At 47.9% G+C, this 22,304-nt stretch overlaps 1 protein-coding gene across 1 annotated transcript in view; it reads right to left on the reverse strand.

Annotated features, from left to right (window-relative positions):
• Positions 1–300: 300 nt before the first annotated feature.
• The window catches only part of LOC139407478 (protogenin B-like), a 31,660-nt gene continuing 9,656 nt past the window's right edge, over positions 301–22,304 (reverse strand). Inside the window, exons 7-20 of the mRNA XM_071151274.1 lie at positions 20,870–21,029; positions 18,943–19,190; positions 15,040–15,204; positions 14,350–14,655; positions 11,178–11,366; positions 5,607–5,702; positions 5,072–5,258; positions 4,655–4,782; positions 4,194–4,364; positions 3,465–3,653; positions 2,840–2,963; positions 1,695–1,842; positions 1,419–1,526; positions 301–528 (exon numbers count right to left, since the gene is read on the reverse strand). Of these exons, the coding sequence (XP_071007375.1) occupies positions 301–528; positions 1,419–1,526; positions 1,695–1,842; positions 2,840–2,963; positions 3,465–3,653; positions 4,194–4,364; positions 4,655–4,782; positions 5,072–5,258; positions 5,607–5,702; positions 11,178–11,366; positions 14,350–14,655; positions 15,040–15,204; positions 18,943–19,190; positions 20,870–21,029 (2,447 nt within the window). The remainder of the gene's footprint in view (positions 529–1,418; positions 1,527–1,694; positions 1,843–2,839; positions 2,964–3,464; positions 3,654–4,193; positions 4,365–4,654; positions 4,783–5,071; positions 5,259–5,606; positions 5,703–11,177; positions 11,367–14,349; positions 14,656–15,039; positions 15,205–18,942; positions 19,191–20,869; positions 21,030–22,304) is intronic.

The raw sequence follows: 22,304 nt of genomic DNA on the forward strand, positions 1-22,304 counted from the left end.
ATCGTCAGGAGGAGCCTGCTGATTGGACGGTGGCCTGGACAGGATAAGCAGCTTCCTCAGCCAAGAGGGAACAGGGACGTGAGGGCCGCTGGACAGTGTCATGATCAGGCCGGTGGAGGCGATGGTGATGATGGTAAGGGTTGGGCTTGGTGTCGTCACCTCAGATTCCACTTTAAAACCAGAATTTCCTTCTTCCTCCGCTTCTAAAACACTCTTCATCCTCTGGAGTTGAGCTGTCATCCAACTCTGACCCGAAGGACGGATGGCTGGAATTACGGCCCGAACGTATCTGTGGACGGGTTACTCATTCTCACTCTCGTGACCGGAGTCTCCTGTCTCGTGGCTTCCTTCGCTGGTCTCAGTGGTCCCAGAGCTGCTTCCCCGACTGCTACCCACGGAGCGCTGTAAGCCCCCTAGTGGTCCAAACAGGATCTGCAGGCTGGAAGGCTGGAGGGGCGGAGCGTCTACCTTTTCCTCGTAACACAGCACGGTCTTCCCTGCCTCGTACAGACACATTCTGTTCTCAGCCTAGAGATAGAGGAGAGGAGGAGATTTTTTGATATTTGTTTGTTTGTCATTGTATAACAATACTCGACTCTAAACTATACCGAACCAAAATATAAACTCAACATGTAAAATGTTGGTTCTATGTTTCACGAGCTGAAATAAAAGATCCCAGAAATGTTCCATACACACAAGCTTATTTCTCTCAAATGTTGTGCACAAATTTGTTTACATCCCTGTTACTGAGCATTTCTCCTTTACCAAGATAATCCATCCACCTGACAGATGTGGCATATCAAGAAGCTGAATAAGCAGCATGATCATTACACAGGTGCACCTTGTGCTGGGGACAATAAAAGGCCACTCTTAACATGTTTGGTTTGTCACACAACACAATGCCACAGATATCCAAAGTTTTGAGGGAGAGTGCAATTGGCATGCTGACTGCAGGAATGTCCACCAGAGCTGTTGCCAGAGAATTGAATATTAATATCTCTACCATAAACTGCCTCCAACGTCATTTTAGAGAATTTGGCAGCCGCAGACCAAGTGTAAGCACGCCAGCCCAGGACCTCCACATCCTGCGGGATCGTCTGAGACCAGCCACCCTTGACAGCTGATGAAACTGAGGAGTATTTCTGTCTGGAATAAAGCCCTTTTGTGAGGAAAAACGAATTCTGATTGGCTATGCCCTCCCAGGCCCACCCATGCCCAGTCCTGCCCAGTCATGTGAAATCCATAGATTAGGGCCTAATGAATTTATTTCCATTGACTGATTTCCTTCTATGAACTATAACTCAGTAAAATTGTTGAAACAGTTGCATGTTGCATTTAATTTTTTATTTATTTTGGATCAGTATTGATGTTGAGGATAGGCTCTCTAATAGCATCAAGTTCCCGTCTGAAGATTTTACCTGGCTTGTATTTGTATTACGTCTCTCCCTCTTGAAGAATTGCCATCTCTTACCGCGGTTGCTGCCATTGACTGGACCTGTTCTACTAATCACCAGGTTAGAACCACCCTGAAACAGAGATATTAAAAAACAGATAGAGAGGTCTGTTGCTGGTTGCTAAAAAGACATTGACAACCAGCATAAAACCTTATCATGGCATCATAAAGGTTGTCATAGTGATGTCTTAAATACATTCTCATACCACTCGTGGCCTGCGTCTGTGGAGCCATGTCTCACCTTGGCATCAATGAAGTGTTGTGCCATCACAGGCATCAGGGCCTCTATGTTGTCAGCCTGGTGTTCATTGGCCAGGGCCAAACCAGCATGTGGACCATGGGGTCTCTCACCGTTCACTACGTCCATGATCTTACAGATGGACGATTTCCTATTGGAGTAAAGCGTGGAAGTTAGTGGACAATATGAAATAATCTATTTGAAGAGAGGTCTTTCAAAAATGGCTGACGGAGTAAATGGAATATGAGAAGATGATTACCATAAAATAAGATTACCATAAAAGAAGAAGATGATTACCATAAAAGATGATTACCATAAAAGAAGAAGATGATTACCATAAAAGAAGAAGATGATTACTATAAAAGATGATTACCATAAAAGAAGAAGATTACTATAAAAGAAGAAGATTACTATAAAAGAAGAAGAAGATTACTATAAAAGAAGAAGATGATTACTATAAAAGAAGAAGAAGATTACTATAAAAGAAGAAGATGATTACTATAAAAGAAGAAGATGATTACTATAAAAGAAGAAGATTACTATAAAAGAAGATGATTACTATAAAAGAAGAAGAAGATTACTATAAAAGAAGAAGAAGATTACTATAAAAGAAGAAGAAGATTACAATAAAAGAAGAAGAAGATTACTATAAAAGAAGAAGATGATTACAATAAAAGAAGAAGATTATTACTATAAAAGAAGAAGAAGATTACTATAAAAGAAGAAGAAGATTACTATAAAAGAAGAAGAAGATTACTATAAAAGAAGAAGAAGATTACTATAAAAGAAGAAGATGATTACTATAAAAGAAGAAGATGATTACTATAAAAGAAGAAGATGATTACAATAAAAGAAGAAGATTACTATAAAAGAAGAAGAAGATTACTATAAAAGAAGAAGAAGATTACTATAAAAGAAGAAGATGATTACTATAAAAGAAGAAGATTACTATAAAAGAAGAAGATGATTACTATAAAAGAAGAAGATGATTACAATAAAAGAAGATTACTATAAAAGAAGAAGAAGATTACTATAAAAGAAGAAGATGATTACTATAAAAGAAGATGATTACTATAAAAGAAGAAGATGATTACTATAAAAGAAGAAGATGATTACAATAAATGAAGGAGAGTAGTATAGATATGTACCTGGATCTGCCTTTGTTGATGAGGATGAGGGCACAGATGGCGATACAAGCCAGAGTGATGCAGACCCCCACCATGAGGCCTGTCATGGACTTCTGGTCCATGTGGTACTGGCCATCAGAGAACACTGGAGGAGACAAGCAACAGTCATACTGTTACACAGGAGAAATCATCTCACTTTGGGCAAGTACTATAGGCTATTAGCTATACACCACTAACAGATCTAGGACAAGCCTATTAGCATTGAGACAAGACAAAATTATAATTTGTTTGTTGCTATATATTGTACTGGTTCAGTTATTATGTCTCCAACAGCAGTATTATCAACATTCAAAAATCTCCCCAGTCCAACAACACTCCAAGGGAAAGGGGGATGCCTAGTCAGTTGTTCAATTGAATGCATTTAAACTGAAATGTGTCTTCCGGACTTAACCCAACCCCTCTGAAACACAGAGGTGCGGGGAGCTGCCTTAATCGATGTCATCGGCGCCCGGGGAGCAGTTGTTGTTGGGGGTTAATCTCCCTTGATCCACCTTGCCGGCTGGGGGATTCGAACCTGCAACCTTTCGTTTACTGGTCCAACGCTCTTAACTGCTAGGCTACCTGCTGCCCATGTAACCATAGTAACCTGTAGTGTCTGAGGAGGATCCGCTGTCTGAATGCCTGGGGCTCTTCCCTCTGTGTCTAGGCCCGGGCCCCAGGGCCAGCTCCACAGTGGTAGAGAAGGGCCCGTCTCCCACCAGGTTGGAGGCAGATATCTTCACCAGGTAGACGTTACCAGGCTCCAGACGCTCCAGCAGGACCATGGTGTTACTTCCTGTAGGTGGAAAGACAGGACTGGTGTTAGAGAGTGCTGAATAGGATGAGGAAACGTTCCGCGTTGATTTAGTCTGTTCTTTTTACATCGTCTTTTCCAGCACGGTTACAGTAACCACGGTGGATGTGTAACCAGGGCAACCCAACTCAGCTCGGCTCAGTTATGTCAAAAAGGGTTTAAGAGATGAGAGGTCAAAATCTAGCTGTCCATACTCACACTCCCTCTACAGTATTTGCTAGTGTCCATACTCACCCTCCCTCTAAAGTATTTGCTAGTGTCCATACTCACCATCCCTCTGCAGTGTTTGCCAGTGTCCATACTCACCATCCCTCTGCAGTGTTTGCCAGTGTCCATACTCACCCTCCCTCTACAGTATTTGCTAGTGTCCATACCCACCCTCCCTCTACAGTATTTGCTAGTGTTCATACTCACCATCCCTCTGCAGTGTTTGCCAGTGTCCATACTCACCCTCCCTCTACAGTATTTGCCAGTGTCCATACCCACCCTCCCTCTACAGTATTTGCTAGTGTTCATACTCACCATCCCTCTGCAGTGTTTGCCAGTGTCCGGCCAGCCAGGCCCCCTGTGAGGCGTACAGGATGGTGTAGTGTGTCACTGCCAGGTTGTTCTCCTCTGGTTCCCTCCAGGAAACCAGGGCTGTGCCGTCCTCAATCAGAGACACCCTCACACCTTCAGGTGGACGACTGGGCGCTGATGAACAGAAGAGGGTCATTTTGAGTCTCTTTAGTTTAAAAGTATGTTGGTCCGTCATCTAGTACGGTCGGCTTTGATTGGTGAGTGTTGTTGTATGCAGAGGGGTCCTTGGTTGGAGCTCAGCTTGGGGTAGACTGGGAAGGAAGCTACTGTTGTCTAATTAACTTTTAAAAAGACTTCTTCATGATCTATAGATAGAGGGCACTTGTTACTCTGGTGACCCTTGTTACCTTGGTTACCCCTGGGGAGATAATAGTCAGAGAAAGATCAGAAGATGGTTTGTTCACCTGCAGGAAGGGTCCTCTGGTGGACAACAGAACTCCAGGGACTGGACAGCTGGTCGGCATGGAGACGCACCACTAACTCATAGCGTGTGTTGGGTTCCAGACCCTGTATCACCACATTCTGATTGGTACTGACGAGGACAATCATGACAGGTTCAAACCAACAACTGTGTCAAAAACAAATCTTGATTTTCAGTCTCTTAGAAACTAAGTGTAGAACTAAATTACCACATGTAATATAAATGTCCAATGATCTGAAAAATGACAATGGATAATAGCATAGTAGTAAAGTAATAATCTTAGTATTAAAGTAGCAGTAAAATATTATTCTTCTACCTCAACAGACCCCAGTATACAGGTATAAACATCTTGAACTTGAGCAGTGTCTTGAACTTGAGCAGTTCTGTTGCATGAACTCACGTCTGTATGTAGCGTATGGCTGATACGTTCATCAGGCCCACAGGTGTACAGCGAGCTGTGTAGCTAACAACCTTCCTAGAGGCGAAGGCAGGACGGCTCCAACGCAGGTACACCGCCGACGAGCCGTTAGCCAACGCTCTCACATGGTCCGGGGCTGGAGGCTGGGCCACCGGGTGATCTCGGATTGCTACAAGACACACACACACACACACAGACGCACACATTTTTTAGTCACAACTAGAAAAGGTACATTTCCTGAAGAAAATGTGTGTGCTTGCTTCAAATCTAATCAAATCCAATTGTATTGGTCACATACACATGGTTAGCAGATGTTAATGCGAGTGTAGCGAAATGCTTGTGCTTCCAGTTCCCCACAATGCAGTAATAACCAACGAGTAATCTAACCTTCAGCTGTCTAGAAGTATTTTTATTATGTTAGTGGGAGATGTGTTTGAGGCCAATGTAGATATTCAGGATGAACAGAAGCTGAAACAGATCAATAGTAAGAATTGATCTGATTTCTTTGTGTACTTACACACACATCCTGGGGTGCTGAGAGTCTGGTCGGCCTGGTAACCATCTCCTACAAGGCTTAATGCCAACAGTTTCACCTGGTACTTCCGCCTTGGGTCTGGAAAACAATCAATTGTAGATGAATAAATAACATAAGTGTAAATAAATGTTCTGTTTATTATCAACTAACCACCATAATAGCTTAAAACAACTGGGCTAACAAAATGCTGAGATGTCCGCTATCAGTCACAATCAATCAATCAATCAATCAATCAAATGTATTTATAAAGCCCTTCTTACATCAACTGATGTCACAAAGTGCTGTACAGAAACCCAGCCTAAAACCACAAACAGCAAGCAGTGCAGGTGTAGATTACATCTACCATCCTAATGGAGGAGTAGATTACATCTACCATCCTAATGGAGGAGTAGATTACATCTACCATCCTAATGGAGGAGTAGATTACATCTACCATCCTAATGGAGGAGTAGATTACATCTACCATCCTAATGGAGGAGTAGATTACAGCTATCATCTATCATCCTAATGGAGGAGTAGATTACATCTATCATCCTGATGGAGGAGTAGATTACATCTATCATCCTATTGGAGGAGTAGATTACATCGATCATCCTATTGGAGGAGTAGATTACATCTATCATCCTATTGGAGGAGTAGATTACATCGATCATCCTATTGGAGGAGTAGATTACATCGATCATCCTATTGGAGGAGTAGATTACATCTATCATCCTATTGGAGGAGTAGATTACATCTATCATCCTATTGGAGGAGTAGATTACATCTATCATCCTATTGGAGGAGTAGATTACATCTATCATCCTATTGGAGGAGTAGATTACATCTATCATCCTATTGGAGGAGTAGATTACATCTATCATCCTATTGGAGGAGTAGATTACATCTATCATCCTATTGGAGGAGTAGATTACATCTATCATCCTATTGGAGGAGTAGATTACATCTATCATCCTATTGGAGGAGTAGATTACATCTATCATCCTATTGGAGGAGTAGATTACATCTCACAGTCCAGTGTTCCAATTTGTAAACAAGGCTGCATGGGATTTCTCTTAATGCGACTCCGTGCAGCCTATAGCAATGTCCGCTTTAGGTATAATGGAGGGAGCCGCTTGTGGATTTGACAGCTCTAATGCAGTTTCACCTCCGACCTCTATGCGGATATCGGCTAAAGCAGATCTGATTTCAAGTTTCCCTTTTTCAGTTAAAGGACTAGTCTCCAACAGATTAGGATGACAGTTAAGCGCTGGAGGCTAACGTTAACGCCTTGGTTTCTGCTGTGTGTTCCCTATTCACACAGAGAGGCTCTCCCGTGTGCCCCTTGACCCCAGTCTACCTATCATATCTAGAGAGGAGAGAGCTTTAGAATGAACCCACAGTCTGCCTGTCGAACCTTCAGAAACAGAGGAGTTTCTACTGAACCCCGTAACAGACAGTGCTGACTGTCTCTCTTCATCCAAAAATAAATGATCTACTGAAACATGGAGTCCTCGTGCTCTGCTAGATGAACTAGTGGTGACTTTCATCCATGCTGCTACTGCAAAGTCAACTCTTTACAGAGGAGAACATGGCCACTAGGCTGTGCTATACGGTGCTATACCATATAAACAGTAGAAACAGCAGAGGCCAGCTGAAGCTGGCTGGGGGCAGTTCCATTTCAATTTATTCATTTCAGGAAGTAAACTCAAATTTCAGTTGTTTTCTCATTGAAAAGTATTGATGAAAATTGGGATTGCAATTTCTGTTTACTTTCTGACCCAACCTCTGCTAACCACATGAGTAGGATTCTGCAACAAATCAATTCAGAGAAATTATTGGTAGGAAATAGACAAAATATCAAACAAGGTTTATATAGTTAAAACAAGTTAGTACCCTTTGGCTTAAAAACTGTGCAATTTAATTTCATCGTCTTTCACTTTGAAACCGACCAACTTCATGGCCACCACCTCGTAAATAACGCTGTATTTAAGGGAGCATTAAGGATTCGTTTCAGGTCTCTTGGTGTGAAAGGTTAGGTTCTGGGTATTGACCATTGGAGAGGGGTGGAGGGAGGTGGTGTGTCCAGGTCCGTTGTGCTGGTGGGGAATGGTGACCAGGGGCTCGGCTAGGGCAGGGGGGCCAGGGGGCTCGGTTGGGGCAGGGGGGCCAGGGGGCTCGGCTGGGGCAGGGGGGCCAGGGGGCTCGGCTGGGGCAGGGGGGCCAGGGGGCTCGGCTGGGGCAGGGGGGGCCAGGGGCTCGGCTGGGGCAGGGGGGCCCAGGGGGCTCGGTTGGGGCTGGGGGGCCAGGGGCTCGGCTGGGGCAGGGCGGGCCAGGGGGAGCATTCAGCTGCTGGGATCCAGGGCCCCTGGGACCGGCGGGGAGGGGTGACTAGGGTCAGGGGTCACAGAAGGAATCTGGGCTTCAGGACTGTGGGAGAGAAGAGGAGAAGAGAAGAGAAGAAGAGAGGAGAAGAGGAGGAGTGGATGGAGAGGAGAGGAGTTGAGAAAGGAGGAGTGGATGGAGAAAAGAGGATTAGAGGAGAGGGGTGGAGAGAAGGGCCCCTTTGTTTCAACTCCTCAGTAATTTCTGTTCCACCTGGCTGCCCCTCCACCCTTCTACCTACCCTCCACCTGGCTGCCCCTCCACCCTTCTACCTACCCTCCACCTGGCTGCCCCCTCCACCCTTCTACCTACCCTCCACCTGGCTGCCCCCTCCACCCTTCTACCTACCCTCCACCTGGCTGCCCCCTCCACCCTTCTACCTACCCTCCACCTGGCTGCCCCCTCCACCCTTCTACCTACCCTCCACCTGGCTGCCCCCTCCACCCTTCTACCTACTCTCCACCTGGCTGCCCCCTCCACCCTTCTACCTACCCTCCACCTGGCTGCCCCCTCCACCCTTCTACCTACCCTCCACCTGGCTGCCCAATCCACCCTTCTACCTACCCTCCACCTGGCTGATGATTGAGATCCATACTTAGGCAGCCCTTTTCCCACCTGTCTTTGTGGGAAGTTGACTTTGTTTGTGACACATAGCCCTTAAGCTTCACGGTTGTTTTTGTATTGTATATTGTTTTTGTCGGCGTCATCCTAATAAATAGGAATATGTACGCTCACAACGCTGCGCTTTGGTCCTCTTCATTCCACGGCCGGGACAGTTTCATTCCTAAAACGTTTGATTCATATTTTTTATTTTCACATTTTTTTATTTCACCTTTATTTAACCAGGTAGGCTAGTTGAGAACAAGTTCTCATTCACAACCGCGACTTGGCCAAGATAAAGCAAAGCAGTTCGACACTCACAACAACAGTTACACATGGAATAAACAAACATACAGTCAATAATACAGTAGAAAAAGTCTATATTGATGTGTGCAAATGAGGTAGGATAACAGAGGTAAGGCAATAAATAGGCCATAGTGGCGAAATAATTACAATATAGCAATTAAACACTGGAGTAAAAGATGTGCAGAAGATGAGTGTGCAAGTAGTGATTCATATAACGTTCGATTCATATAACGTTCGATTCATATAACGTTCGATTCATATAACGTTCGATTCATATAACGTTCGATTCATATAACGTTCGATTCATATAACGTTCGATTCATATAACGTTCGATTCCTTCTAGATAAATCTGTTGATTTAGAAGAAATGGGAATTAAAAGCCTAGATAAAGATCTAATCAAATCTATCTGATCTCTATCGGTCTAGAGACTATCAATCAAATCTATCTAATCTCTATCAGTCTAGAGACTATCAATCAAATCTATCTGATCTCTATCAGTCTAGAGACTATCAATCAAATCTATCTGATCTCTATCGGTCTAGAGACTATCAATCAAATCTATCTGATCTCTATCGGTCAACTATCAATCAAATCTATCTGATCTCTATCGGTCTAGAGACTATCAATCAAATCTATCTGATCTCTATCGGTCTAGAGACTATCAATCAATCTATCTAATCTCTCAGTCTAGGGACTATCAATCAAATCTATCTGATCTCTATCAGTCTAGAGACTATCAATCAAATCAATCTGATCTCTATCAGTCTAGAGACTATCAATCAATCTATCTAATCTCTCAGTCTAGGGACTATCAATCAAATCTGTCTAGAGACTATCAATCAAATCTATCGGTCTAGAGACTATCAATCAAATCTATCTGATCCAATGGACTCTGCATCTGTTGGGCACTATTTACATGGACAACACAGACAGCAGGCCATCACTATTTACATGGACAACACAGACAGCAGGCCATCACTATTTACATGGACAACACAGACAGCAGGCCATCACTATTTACATGGACAACACAGACAGCAGGCCATCACTATTTACATGGACAACACAGACAGCAGGCCATCACTATTTACATGGACAACACAGACAGCAGGCCATCACTATTTACATGGACAACACAGACAGCAGGCCATCACTATTTACATGGACAACACAGACAGCAGGCCATCACTATTTACATGGACAACACAGACAGCAGGCCATCACTATTTGGATAACACAGACAGCAGGCCATCACTATTTACATGGACAAAACAGACAGCAGGCCATCACTATTTACATGGACAACACAGACAGCAGGCCATCACTATTTACATGGACAACACAGACAGCAGGCCATCACTATTTACATGGACAACACAGACAGCAGGCCATCACTATTTACATAGACAACACAGACAGCAGGCCATCACTATTTACATAGACAACACAGACAGCAGGCCATCACTATTTACATAGACAGCAGGCCATCACTATTTACATGGACAACACAGACAGCATGCCATTGTGTAATGGGGAGGGGGGAGGGAGGGGCAGACATGGCGATTCTCTTATCCAAGTCCAATGTCTCACGACCATAGGTCATAGGTCTGTCCAGCTCTGGCCAATCCCAGGGGGCTGTGGGGTATGGTGGTAACGTCCCCCTGCCCAGCTGTAGAGGGGGTGCTAGTCAGGGTTACGGGTTGGGTGGGGGGGGGGGGATGAGATCCATGGGAAACAGTGGTGGAAAGAACATCTGGGCCCTGACCTCTAATCTCTTGGAGGCTTTGCTGCTCACACAACACTGGGGAGGGGATGGAGAGCCACTGAGGAGGGGACTAGCCTGGTCCCAGATCTGTTGGTGTTGTCTTCTCATTGTGATCATTGTGAAACCAAATGTGATAATGACCATAGGAGTTGGTAAGAAAGCACAAACAGATCTGGGACCAGGCTATGGATGGAGAGGGATTGGGGGAGGAACTTGGGACTGGACTGGGGGCTGGGGAGTCGAGGGAGGTCTGTTTAGGAGAGCCCATATTGATCGGGGACGGACCGAGAGAAATGGAAAGGGGACACTAAAAGATGTCACTACATATTGAAAAATCTGATTCTCCCCTTTATAACCTGTTGATGTCCAAAAAGCCACTCAAAACTCTGCCTCTACCCACCTCTGCCTCTACCCACCTCTGCCTCTACCCACCTCTGCCCACCTCTACCTCTACCCAAACTATACCTACAGTATCTATACCTACAGTATCTATACCTATATCTAATCATCACTTACCCAGACCACTGATGGTGTATTCTGTGTCTTCAGGCTGGAGCTGGATGGAGGGCTGTTCTGGTTGACCCTCCTCATGGTAACAGAGCCGGTAACCCTGGACGACCACGGAGCCTGGAGATGGCTGCCACCGAACCAAGATGGAGGTGCAGTTGAGAGGCTCCAGTTGCTGCAGCAGTGGGGCAGGTGGCACTGTGGGGACACAGGATGGAGAACAGGTACGAAGAGGATGATGTGGGGACACAGGAAGGAGAACAGGTACGAAGAGGATGATGTGGGGACACAGGAAGGAGAACAGGTACGAAGAGGATGATGTGGGGACACAGGAAGGAGAACAGGTATGAAGAGGATGATGTGGGGACACAGGAAGGAGAACAGGTATGAAGAGGATGATGTGGGGACACAGGAAGGAGAACAGGTATGAAGAGGATGATGTGGGGACACAGGAAGGAGAACAGGTACGAAGAGGATGATGTGGGGACACAGGAAGGAGAACAGGTACGAAGAGGATGATGTGGGGACACAGGAAGGAGAACAGGTACGAAGAGGATGATGTGGGGACACAGGAAGGAGAACAGGTACGAAGAGGATGATGAGGGGACACAGGAAGGAGAACAGGTACGAAGAGGATGATGAGGATGATGAGGGGACACAGGAAGGAGAACAGGTATGAAGAGGATGATGAAGGACACAGGAAGGAGAACAGGTATGAAGAGGATGATGAAGGACACAAGAAGGAGAACAGGTATGAAGAGGATGATGAAGGACAGGAAGGAGAACAGGTATGAAGGATGATGAAGGACACAGGAAGGAGAACAGGTATGAAGAGGATGATGAAGGACACAGGAAGGAGAACAGGTATGAAGAGGATGATGGACACAGGAAGGAGAACAGGTATGAAGAGGATGATGAAGGACACAGGAAGGAGAACAGGTATGAAGAGGATGATGAGGGGACACAGGAAGGAGAACAGGTATGAAGAGGATGATGAGGGGACACAGGAAGGAGAACAGGTACGAAGAGGATGATGAGGGGACACAGGAAGGAGAACAGGTATGAAGAGGATGATGAAGGACACAGGAAGGAGAACAGGTATGAAGAGGATGATGAAGGACACAGGAAGGAGAACAGGTATGAAGAGGATGATGAAGGACAGGAAGGAGAACAGGTATGAAGAGGATGATGGACACAGGAAGGAGAACAGGTATGAAGAGGATGATGGACACAGGAAGGAGAACAGGTATGAAGAGGATGATGAAGGACACGGGAAGGAGAACAGGTATGAAGAGGATGATGAAGAAAAATCTGTTGATGCGCCCTTAAGCAAGGCACTTAACCCCTAATTGCTTCTGTAAATCACTCTAAAGAATAGAGTCTGTTAAAATGCATTAGAAATTAATGTTCAATTGTGTCATTTTGGAGTCACTTTTTTTGTAAATAAGAATATGTTTCTGAAAACTTTGACATGCTGTGTGATGTTAGTTACCTTTGATGCTGGTTTAGGGTGAGGGTTAGGATGTGATGTTAGTTACCTTTGATGCTGGTTTAGGGTGAGGGTTAGGATGTGATGTTAGTTACCTTTGATGCTGGTTTAGGGTGAGGGTTAGGATGTGATGTTAGTTACCTTTGATGCTGGTTTAGGGTGAGGGTTAGGATGTGATGTTAGTTACCTTTGATACTGGTTTAGGGTGAGGGTTAGGATGAGGGTTAGGATGTGATGTTAGTTACCTTTGATGCTGGTTTAGGGTGAGGGTTAGGATGTGATGTTAGTTACCTTTGATGCTGGTTTTGGGTGAGGGTTAGGATGTGATGTTAGTTACCTTTGATGCTGGAGGTTTTGGGTGAGGGTTAGGATGTGATGTTAGTTACCTTTGATGCTGGTTTAGGGTGAGGGTTAGGATGTGATGTTAGTTACCTTTGATGCTGGTTTAGGGTGAGGGTTAGGATGTGATGTTAGTTACCTTTGATACTGGTTTAGGGTGAGGGTTAGGATGAGGGTTAGGATGTGATGTTAGTTACCTTTGATGCTGGTTTAGGGTGAGGGTTAGGATGTGATGTTAGTTACCTTTGATGCTGGTTTAGGGTGAGGGTTAGGATGTGATGTTAGTTACCTTTGATGCTGGTTTAGGGTGAGGGTTAGGATGTGATGTTAGTCACCTTTGATGCTGGTTTAGGGTGAGGGTTAGGATGTGATGTTAGTTACCTTTGATGCTGGTTTAGGGTGAGGGTTAGGATGTGATGTTAGTTACCTTTGATGCTGGTTTAGGGTGAGGGTTAGGATGTGATGTTAGTTACCTTTGATGCTGGTTTAGGGTGAGGGTTAGGATGTGATGTTAGTCACCTTTGATGCTGGTTTAGGGTGAGGGTTAGGATGTGGAGTTAGTTACCTTTGATGCTGGTTTAGGGTGAGGGTTAGGATGTGATGTTAGTTACCTTTGATGCTGGTTTAGGGTGAGGGTTAGGCTGTGATGTTAGTTACCTTTGATGCTGGTTTAGGGTGAGGGTTAGGATGTGATGTTAGTTACCTTTGATGCTGGAGGTTTTGGGTGAGGGTTAGGATGTGATGTTAGTTACCTTTGATGCTGGTTTAGGGTGAGGGTTAGGATGTGATGTTAGTTACCTTTGATGCTGGTTTAGGGTGAGGGTTAGGATGTGATGTTAGTTACCTTTGATACTGGTTTAGGGTGAGGGCTAGGATGTGATGTTAGTTACCTTTGATGCTGGTTTAGGGTGAGGGTTAGGATGTGATGTTAGTTACCTTTGATGCTGGTTTAGGGTGAGGGTTAGGATGTGATGTTAGTTACCTTTGATGCTGGTTTAGGGTGAGGGTTAGGATGTGATGTTAGTTACCTTTGATGCTGGTTTAGGGTGAGGGTTAGGATGTGATGTTAGTTACCTTTGATGCTGGTTTAGGGTGAGGGTTAGGCTGTGATGTTAGTTACCTTTGATGCTGGTTTAGGGTGAGGGTTAGGATGTGATGTTAGTTACCTTTGATGCTGGTTTTGGGTGAGGGTTAGGATGTGATGTTAGTTACCTTTGATGCTGGTTTAGGGTGAGGGTTAGGATGTGGTGTTAGTTACCTTTGATGCTGGTTTAGGGTGAGGGTTAGGATGTGATGTTAGTTACCTTTGATGCTGGAGGTTTTGGGTGAGGGTTAGGCTGTGATGTTGGTTACCTTTGATGCTGGAGGTTTTGGGAGTGCGGTGGGAGGTCCAGGAGGAGGGTTCACACCACCCCACCCTGGTGGCTGCAGAGATCCGGAGCAGGTAGACGGTATCAGGCTGAAGGTCTCCCAGGAGGTACTGGGTGCTGTTCTGGGCCAGCTCCACAGACAGAACCGTGGCGTCTGCAGCTGTACGGTAGGACAGACGATAGGCCCAGATGTGCCCACGGGACAGTTTGGTTGGTAGAGGCTGCCACAAAACCTGGATGTCTGTAGGGCTGTGGCTGGTCAGGCTGAGCTCTGGGGTACGCAGGGGCACTGGAGGGGACAGGAGGAGACTTTCAACTGTGTTTGAATGGATCTGTTCGAGACAAGTCGAGGGCGCAGAATCTCTAACCTTAATCCACAATATTGAGCAGTTATTTTGGGATGATTTGTAGATCAGTGATTCTGCACAGTCCGAATGCAATGTAGTTAAACTTAAAATACGCACAATCATTCACACTGTCAAATCAAGTGATGAAGTGAGTTACAGAAAGGAGCAGTTGATAATCCCTGTTATCGGCTCAATTCCATTCCATTCTATTCATTGACATGACAACAGTCTACATGACAACAGTCTACATGACAATAGTCTACATGACAACAGTCTACATGACAACAGTCTACATGACAACAGTCTACTTGTATGTCCGTACTCACCGTCCTCCAGAGTGTGTTGACAGACTTGGTCAGACATACGGCTAGCTCCCATCGGCATATAGGCCACCATGTAGAAAGAGTAGTTCCAGGCTGGCTCCAGGTCATCTATGATGTAGCTGGTCGTGTCGTTGCCAATCACCACCTGGTATTCCTCATTGTTTAGTCCTGGAATGGATAGGGGAGAAAATGAACAAGTTTTAATGTAACAAGGAAGATGCATCAAATGTAAGGATCCCTTGAAAGGGAGACAAGGGGACTAAAACTGTTGAAATTAATGACAAATAGATGAATAAAATAGATATAAAAGACCAGAGATGAATATCTTCAAACCCTGTGGTATGTAAACAAGTTGGTTTTACTGTTTGGGTATACTAGTCTTTCTGCTAACAGTCTTCTTGCCCCTCAGATTTTCTGTCAACATTGAACTAATGCAGAGCAGAGTCACGTTCCCTGTGACGTCTTTCCTACCCACAGGCCTCAAACAGTCCTAACCTGTGACACGTCTTTCCTGCCCACTCCTCCTCCATCCCCCCGTCTCTACTCCTCCTCCACCCCCCCGTCTCTACCCCTCCTCCACCACCACCACCCCGTCTCTACCCCTCTTCCACCACCACCCCGTCTCTACCCCTCCTCCACCACCCCGTCTCTACCCCTCCTCCACCACCCCGTCTCTACCCCTCCTCCACCACCCAGTCTCTACCCCTCCTCCACCACCCCGTCTCTACCCCTCCTCCACCACCCCGTCTCTACCCCTCCTCCACCACCCCGTCTCTACCCCTCCTCCACCACCCCGTCTCTACTCCTCCTCCACCCCGCCGTCTCTACCCCTCCTCCACCACCACCACCCCGTCTCTACCCCTCCTCCACCACCACCCCGTCTCTACCCCTCCTCCACCACCACGTCTCTACCCCTCCTCCACCACCCCGTCTCTACCCCTCCTCCACCACCCCGTCTCTACCCCTCCTCCACCACCCCGTCTCTACCCCTCCTCCACCACCCCGTCTCTACCCCTCCTCCACCACCCCGTCTCTACCCCTCCTCCACCACCCCGTCTCTACCCCTCCTCCATCACCCCATCTCTACCCCTCCTCCATCACCCCGTCTCTACCCCTCCTCCATCACCCCGTCTCTACCCCTCCTCCATCACCCCGTCTTTACTCCTACTCCATCACCCTGTCTACTCCTCCTCCATCACCCTGTCTTTACCCCTCCATCACCCTGTCTACTCCTCCTCCATCACCCTGTCTACTCCTCCTCCATCACCCTGTCTACTCCTCCTCCATCACCCTGTCTACTCCTCCTCCATCACCCTGTCTACTCCTCCTCCATCACCCTGTCTACTCCTCCTCCATCACCCTGTCTACTCCTCCCCCATCACCCTGTCTACTCCTCCCCCATCACCCTGTCTACTCCTCCCCCATCACCCTGTCTACTCCTCCCCCATCACCCTGTCTACTCCTCCTCCATCACCCTGTCTACTCCTCCTCCATCACCCTGTCTACTCCTCCTCCATCACCCTGTCTTTACCCCTCCATCACCCTGTCTACTCCTCCTCCATCACCCCGTCTACTCCTCCTCCATCACCCCGTCTACTACTCCTCCATCACCCCGTCTACTCCTCCTCCATCACCCCGTCTACTCCTCCTCCATCACCCCGTCTACTCCTCCTCCATCACCCCGTCTCTACCCCTCCTCCATCACCCCGTCTCTACCCCTCCGTCTCCACCCCTCCTCCATCACCCCGTCTCCACCCCTCCTCCATCACCCCGTCTACTCCTCCTCCATCACCCCGTCTACTCCTCCTCCATCACCCTGTCTTTACCCCTCCATCACCCGGTCTACTCCTCCTCCATCACCCCGTCTACTCCTCCTCCATCACCCCGTCTACTCCTCCTCCATCACCCCGTCTACTCCTCCTCCATCACCCCGTCTACTCCTCCTCCATCACCCCGTCTACTCCTCCTCCATCACCCCGTCTACTCCTCCTCCATCACCCCGTCTACTCCTCCTCCATCACCCCGTCTACTCCTCCTCCATCACCCCGTCTACTCCTCCTCCATTACCCCGTCTCCACCCCTCCTCCATCACCCCGTCTCCACCCCTCCTCCATCACCCCGTCTCCACCCCTCCTCCATCACCCCGTCTCTACCCCTCCTCCAGCACCCCTCCTCCATCACCCCGTCTCCACCCCTCCTCCATCACCCCGTCTCCACCCCTCCTCCATCACCCCGTCTCCACCCCTCCTCCATCACCCCGTCTCCACCCCTCCTCCATCACCCCGTCTCCACCCCTCCTCCATCACCCCGTCTCCACCCCTCCTCCATCACCCTGTCTCCACCCCTCCTCCATCACCCTGTCTACTCCTCCTCCATCACCCCGTCTACTCCTCCTCCATCACCCCGTCTACCCCTCCTCCATCACCCCGTCTCCACCCCTCCATCACCCCGTCTCCACCCCTCCTCCTACACCCCGTCTCTACCCCTCCTCCATCACCCCGTCTCTACCCCTCCTCCATCACCCCGTCTCCACCCCTCCTCCATCACCCCGTCTACTCCTCCTCCATCACCCCGTCTACTCCTCCTCCATCACCCTGTCTTTACCCCTCCATCACCCTGTCTACTCCTCCTCCATCACCCCGTCTACTCCTCCTCCATCACCCCGTCTACTCCTCCTCCATCACCCCGTCTACTCCTCCTCCATCACCCCGTCTACTCCTCCTCCATCACCCCGTCTACTCCTCCTCCATCACCCCGTCTACTCCTCCTCTATCACCCCGTCTACTCCTCCTCCATCACCCCGTCTACTCCTCCTCCATCACCCCGTCTACTCCTCCTCCATCACCCCGTCTACTCCTCCTCCATCACCCCGTCTACTCCTCCTCCATCACCCCGTCTACTCCTCCTCCATTACCCCGTCTCCACCCCTCCTCCATCACCCCGTCTCCACCCCTCCTCCATCACCCCGTCTCTACCCCTCCTCCAGCACCCCTCCTCCATCACCCCGTCTCCACCCCTCCTCCATCACCCCGTCTCCACCCCTCCTCCATCACCCCGTCTCCACCCCTCCTCCATCACCCCGTCTCCACCCCTCCTCCATCACCCCGTCTCCACCCCTCCTCCATCACCCTGTCTCCACCCCTCCTCCATCACCCTGTCTACTCCTCCTCCATCACCCCGTCTACTCCTCCTCCATCACCCCGTCTACCCCTCCTCCATCACCCCGTCTCCACCCCTCCATCACCCCGTCTCCACCCCTCCTCCTACACCCCGTCTCTACCCCTCCTCCATCACCCCGTCTCTACCCCTCCTCCATCACCCCGTCTCCACCCCTCCTCCATCACCCCGTCTCCACCCCTCCTCCATCACCCCGTCTCCACCCCTCCTCCATCACCCTGTCTCCACCCCTCCATCACCCTGTCTACTCCTCCTCCATCACCCTGTCTACTCCTCCTCCATCACCCTGTCTACTCCTCCTCCATCACCCTGTCTACTCCTCCTCCATCACCCTGTCTACTCCTCCTCCATCACCCTGTCTACTCCTCCTCCATCACCCTGTCTTTACCCCTCCATCACCCTGTCTACTCCTCCTCCATCACCCCGTCTCTACCCCTCCTCCATCACCCCGTCTCTACCCCTCCTCCATCACCCCGTCTCTACTCCTCCTCCATCACCCCGTCTCTACTCCTCCTCCATCACCCTGTCTCCACCCCTCCATCACCCTGTCTCCACCCCTCCATCACCCTGTCTACTCCTCCTCCATCACCCCGTCTACCCCTCCTCCATCACCCCGTCTCTACCCCTCCTCCATCACCCCGTCTCTACCCCTCCTCCATCACCCCGTCTCTACCCCTCCTCCATCACCCCGTCTTTACTCCTCCTCCATCACCCCGTCTTTACTCCTACCTTCAGCCTTAATGTAGTGTACAGAATAAGCGATGACTTTGTCCGCGTTGTAGATGGGTCTCTCCCAGGCCAGTAGGATGGCTGAGGAGGAGATGGTTTCAGCGTGGATGTTCCTGGGAGCGCTGGGCCGGTCCTCAGACATCACCACGATGAGGCGTGCCAGGGACAGAACGCTGCCCTGCTCGTTCTCCGCCACACACTGGTAGATGGCATCATCCTCCGTTGTGATCTGAGTGATCACCAGTTTACTGTGGAGGGAAACAGAGTCATGAACTTCGGTATAGTCTTTATTAATGGTATGTGTACAATGCCAGCAAGCTTAAATCAATACTTGTATTATTTTTTTATAAATGTATTACCAGGCAGGTCAAATGATTATTTACAACGATGGCCTGGCAGGTCGCCATTTGAACTACATAAAAGTGCATTGTTGTTTAAGGGCGTGTAAGTAAGCATTTCACTGTGAGGTCTACTACACCTGTTGTATTCAGCATTTCACTGTAAGGTCTACCTACACCTGTTGTATTCAGCATTTCACTGTGAGGTCTCCTACACCTGTTGTATTCAGCATTTCACTGTAAGGTCTACTACACCTGTTGTATTCAGCATTTCACTGTAAGGTCTACTACACCTGTTGTATTCAGCATTTCACTGTGAGGTCTACTACACCTGTTGTATTCAGCATTTCACTGTAAGGTCTACTACACCTGTTGTAATTCAGCATTTCACTGTGAGGTCTACTACACCTGTTGTATTCAGCATTTCACTGTGAGGTCTACTACACCTGTTGTATTCAGCATTTCACTGTGAGGTCTACTACACCTGTTGTATTCAGCATTTCACTGTAAGGTCTACTACACCTGTTGTATTCAGCATTTCACTGTAAGGTCTACTACACCTGTTGTATTCAGCATTTCACTGTGAGGTCTACTACACCTGTTGTATTCAGCATTTCACTGTGAGGTCTACTACACCTGTTGTATTCGGCATTTCACTGTAAGGTCTACTACACCTGTTGTATTCAGCATTTCACTGTGAGGTCTACTACACCTGTTGTATTCGGCATTTCACTGTAAGGTCTACTACACCTGTTGTATTCGATGCATTTGACAAATAACATTCGATTTGATGAGAACAGCTTCACTCTTATTACAACAAACCATTGTTGGAAATCATTTGACTGACACGTTGACATTTTTTAATTAAACGTTTTCTTTATGTCAATAGTGTTATTGTAAAGTCAAAGACACATTTTCATATTGAGTGGGGGAAAAAAAAAGGGTTTGTTTTAATTCTAAATTTTAATTTTTGTTGCAGGTGAAATAATGTGATGATATCGTCAAAGAAAAAAAGAAACCCTCCGAGGGAACGCTAACCCTAACCCTCCGAGGGAACGCTAACCCTAACCCTCCGAGGGAACGCTAACCCTAACCCTCCGAGGGAACGCTAACCCTAACCCTCCGAGGGAACGCTAACCCTAACCCTCCGAGGGAACGCTAACCCTAACCCTCCGAGGGAACGCTAACCCTAACCCTCCGAGGGAACGCTAACCCTAACCCCCTGAGGGAACGCTAACCCTAACCCTCCGAGGGAACGCTAACCCTAACCCTCCGAGGGAACGCTAACCCTAACCCTCCGAGGGAACGCTAACCCTAACCCTCCGAGGGAACGCTAACCCTAACCCTCCGAGGGAACGCTAACCCTAACCCTCCGAGGGAACGCTAACCCTAACCCTCCGAGGGAACGCTAACCCTCCGAGGGAACGCTAACCCTAACCCTCCGAGGGAACGCTATGTGGCCGACACATTCAATAAACAAAGTGATATGAGCAGGAGAGCAGCGTTTTCTCTTTTCTTTGAATATCCCATTTTAAAATGTCAAGTGTAAATTTGATCTCCAGTACGGAGTCGTTCAGGTGTAACAGTACCTGTTGTACATCTTGATCCTGCCGTTCAGGTGCACCTCCTCTCCGTTCTTCAGCCAGGTGATGCGTGGCGGGGGCACCCCCTGAGCCTGGCACACGAAGCGGGCAGTGCCAGCCCTGGGACGGGTCTGGCTCTCGGGTCTCTCCACCAGTGATGGGGGCTCTAGAGGCAGAACCAAGTGGTGGATGAGGTGTGTATCTCACTTATACTATTTCAGTGTATCATTCTATCCAATCTATTTGTGCCGTATTATTGATAGGAAAACCCTAAGGATGGCACGAATATTCTTACATATGTACTTTTTATTAGTGGATAGAGACAGGAAGTATTAAGAAGTGGAAACAGTAGGACCGGGGTTTGAACCCACACTCACACAGACATACATACACCAAAGGCTGTGAGGTGTTTCTCAAAATGCCTACTACACTGCTCCGAGTACGCAAATTGGGAGTACGGGGAGGGTCGGAAGTACGAGTCTAAAACAAAGTATGCGAAACATGGAGCATGGAGGGCGCTTCTTGAATGCGTACTCCATTTGTAGATATTTTGAAGCATGCATCGATGCTTCAAAGGAAAGTGCGCAAAGAAATATGACACAACCACGTAACAAAAATGAAGAAAGTTCTCTTGCAATCAATGGCGGCCATTATTTGAGCTGAAGTGAAAAATAAAAATACACAATGTTGCCCATTCCCATCTCACGTGTTGCCCATTCCCATCTCACGTGTTGCCCATTCCCATCTCACGTGTTGCCCATTCCCATCTCACGTGTTGCCCATTCCCATCTCACGTGTTGCCCATTCCCATCTCACGTGTTGCCCATTCCCATCTCACGTGTTGCCCATTCCCATCTCACGTGTTGCCCATTCCCATCTCACGTGTTGCCGGACTACAATGTTTTATCTTGATACGTTAATAAATACATGCTGTGTTACTGTTGCCGTGGTTACCAGCCTACCCATTGTAGTGTGCGTAGGTCGTAGGTCAATAGTAAGTCAATAGCTCTAACTGGCTAGCTACTACCGTTAGCTGCTTCTCAGTGCTGCTCAGCTTGAGGTAATACAGTAGGGGGAGTGCTCCTCATCGTGAGTTAATACAGTAGGGGGAGTGCTGCTCAGCGTGAGATAATACAGTAGAGGGAGTGCTGCTCAGCGTGAGGTAATACAGTAGGGGGAGTGCTGCTCAGCTTGAGATAATACAGTAGAGGGAGTGCTGCTCAGCGTGAGGTAATACAGTAGTGGGAGTGCTGCTCAGCGTGAGGTAATACAGTAGGGGGAGTGCTGCTCAGCATGAGGTAATACAGTAGGGGGAGTGCTTCTCAGCTTGAGGTAATACAGTAGGGAGGAGTGCTGCTCAGCGTGAGGTAATACAGTAGGGGGAGTGCTGCTCAGCTTGAGGTAATACAGTAGGGGGAGTGCTGCTCAGCTTTAGGTAATA

The sequence above is a fragment of the Oncorhynchus clarkii genome, chromosome 4 (genome assembly GCF_045791955.1).
Source record: "Oncorhynchus clarkii lewisi isolate Uvic-CL-2024 chromosome 4, UVic_Ocla_1.0, whole genome shotgun sequence".
NCBI lineage: Eukaryota > Metazoa > Chordata > Actinopteri > Salmoniformes > Salmonidae > Oncorhynchus > Oncorhynchus clarkii.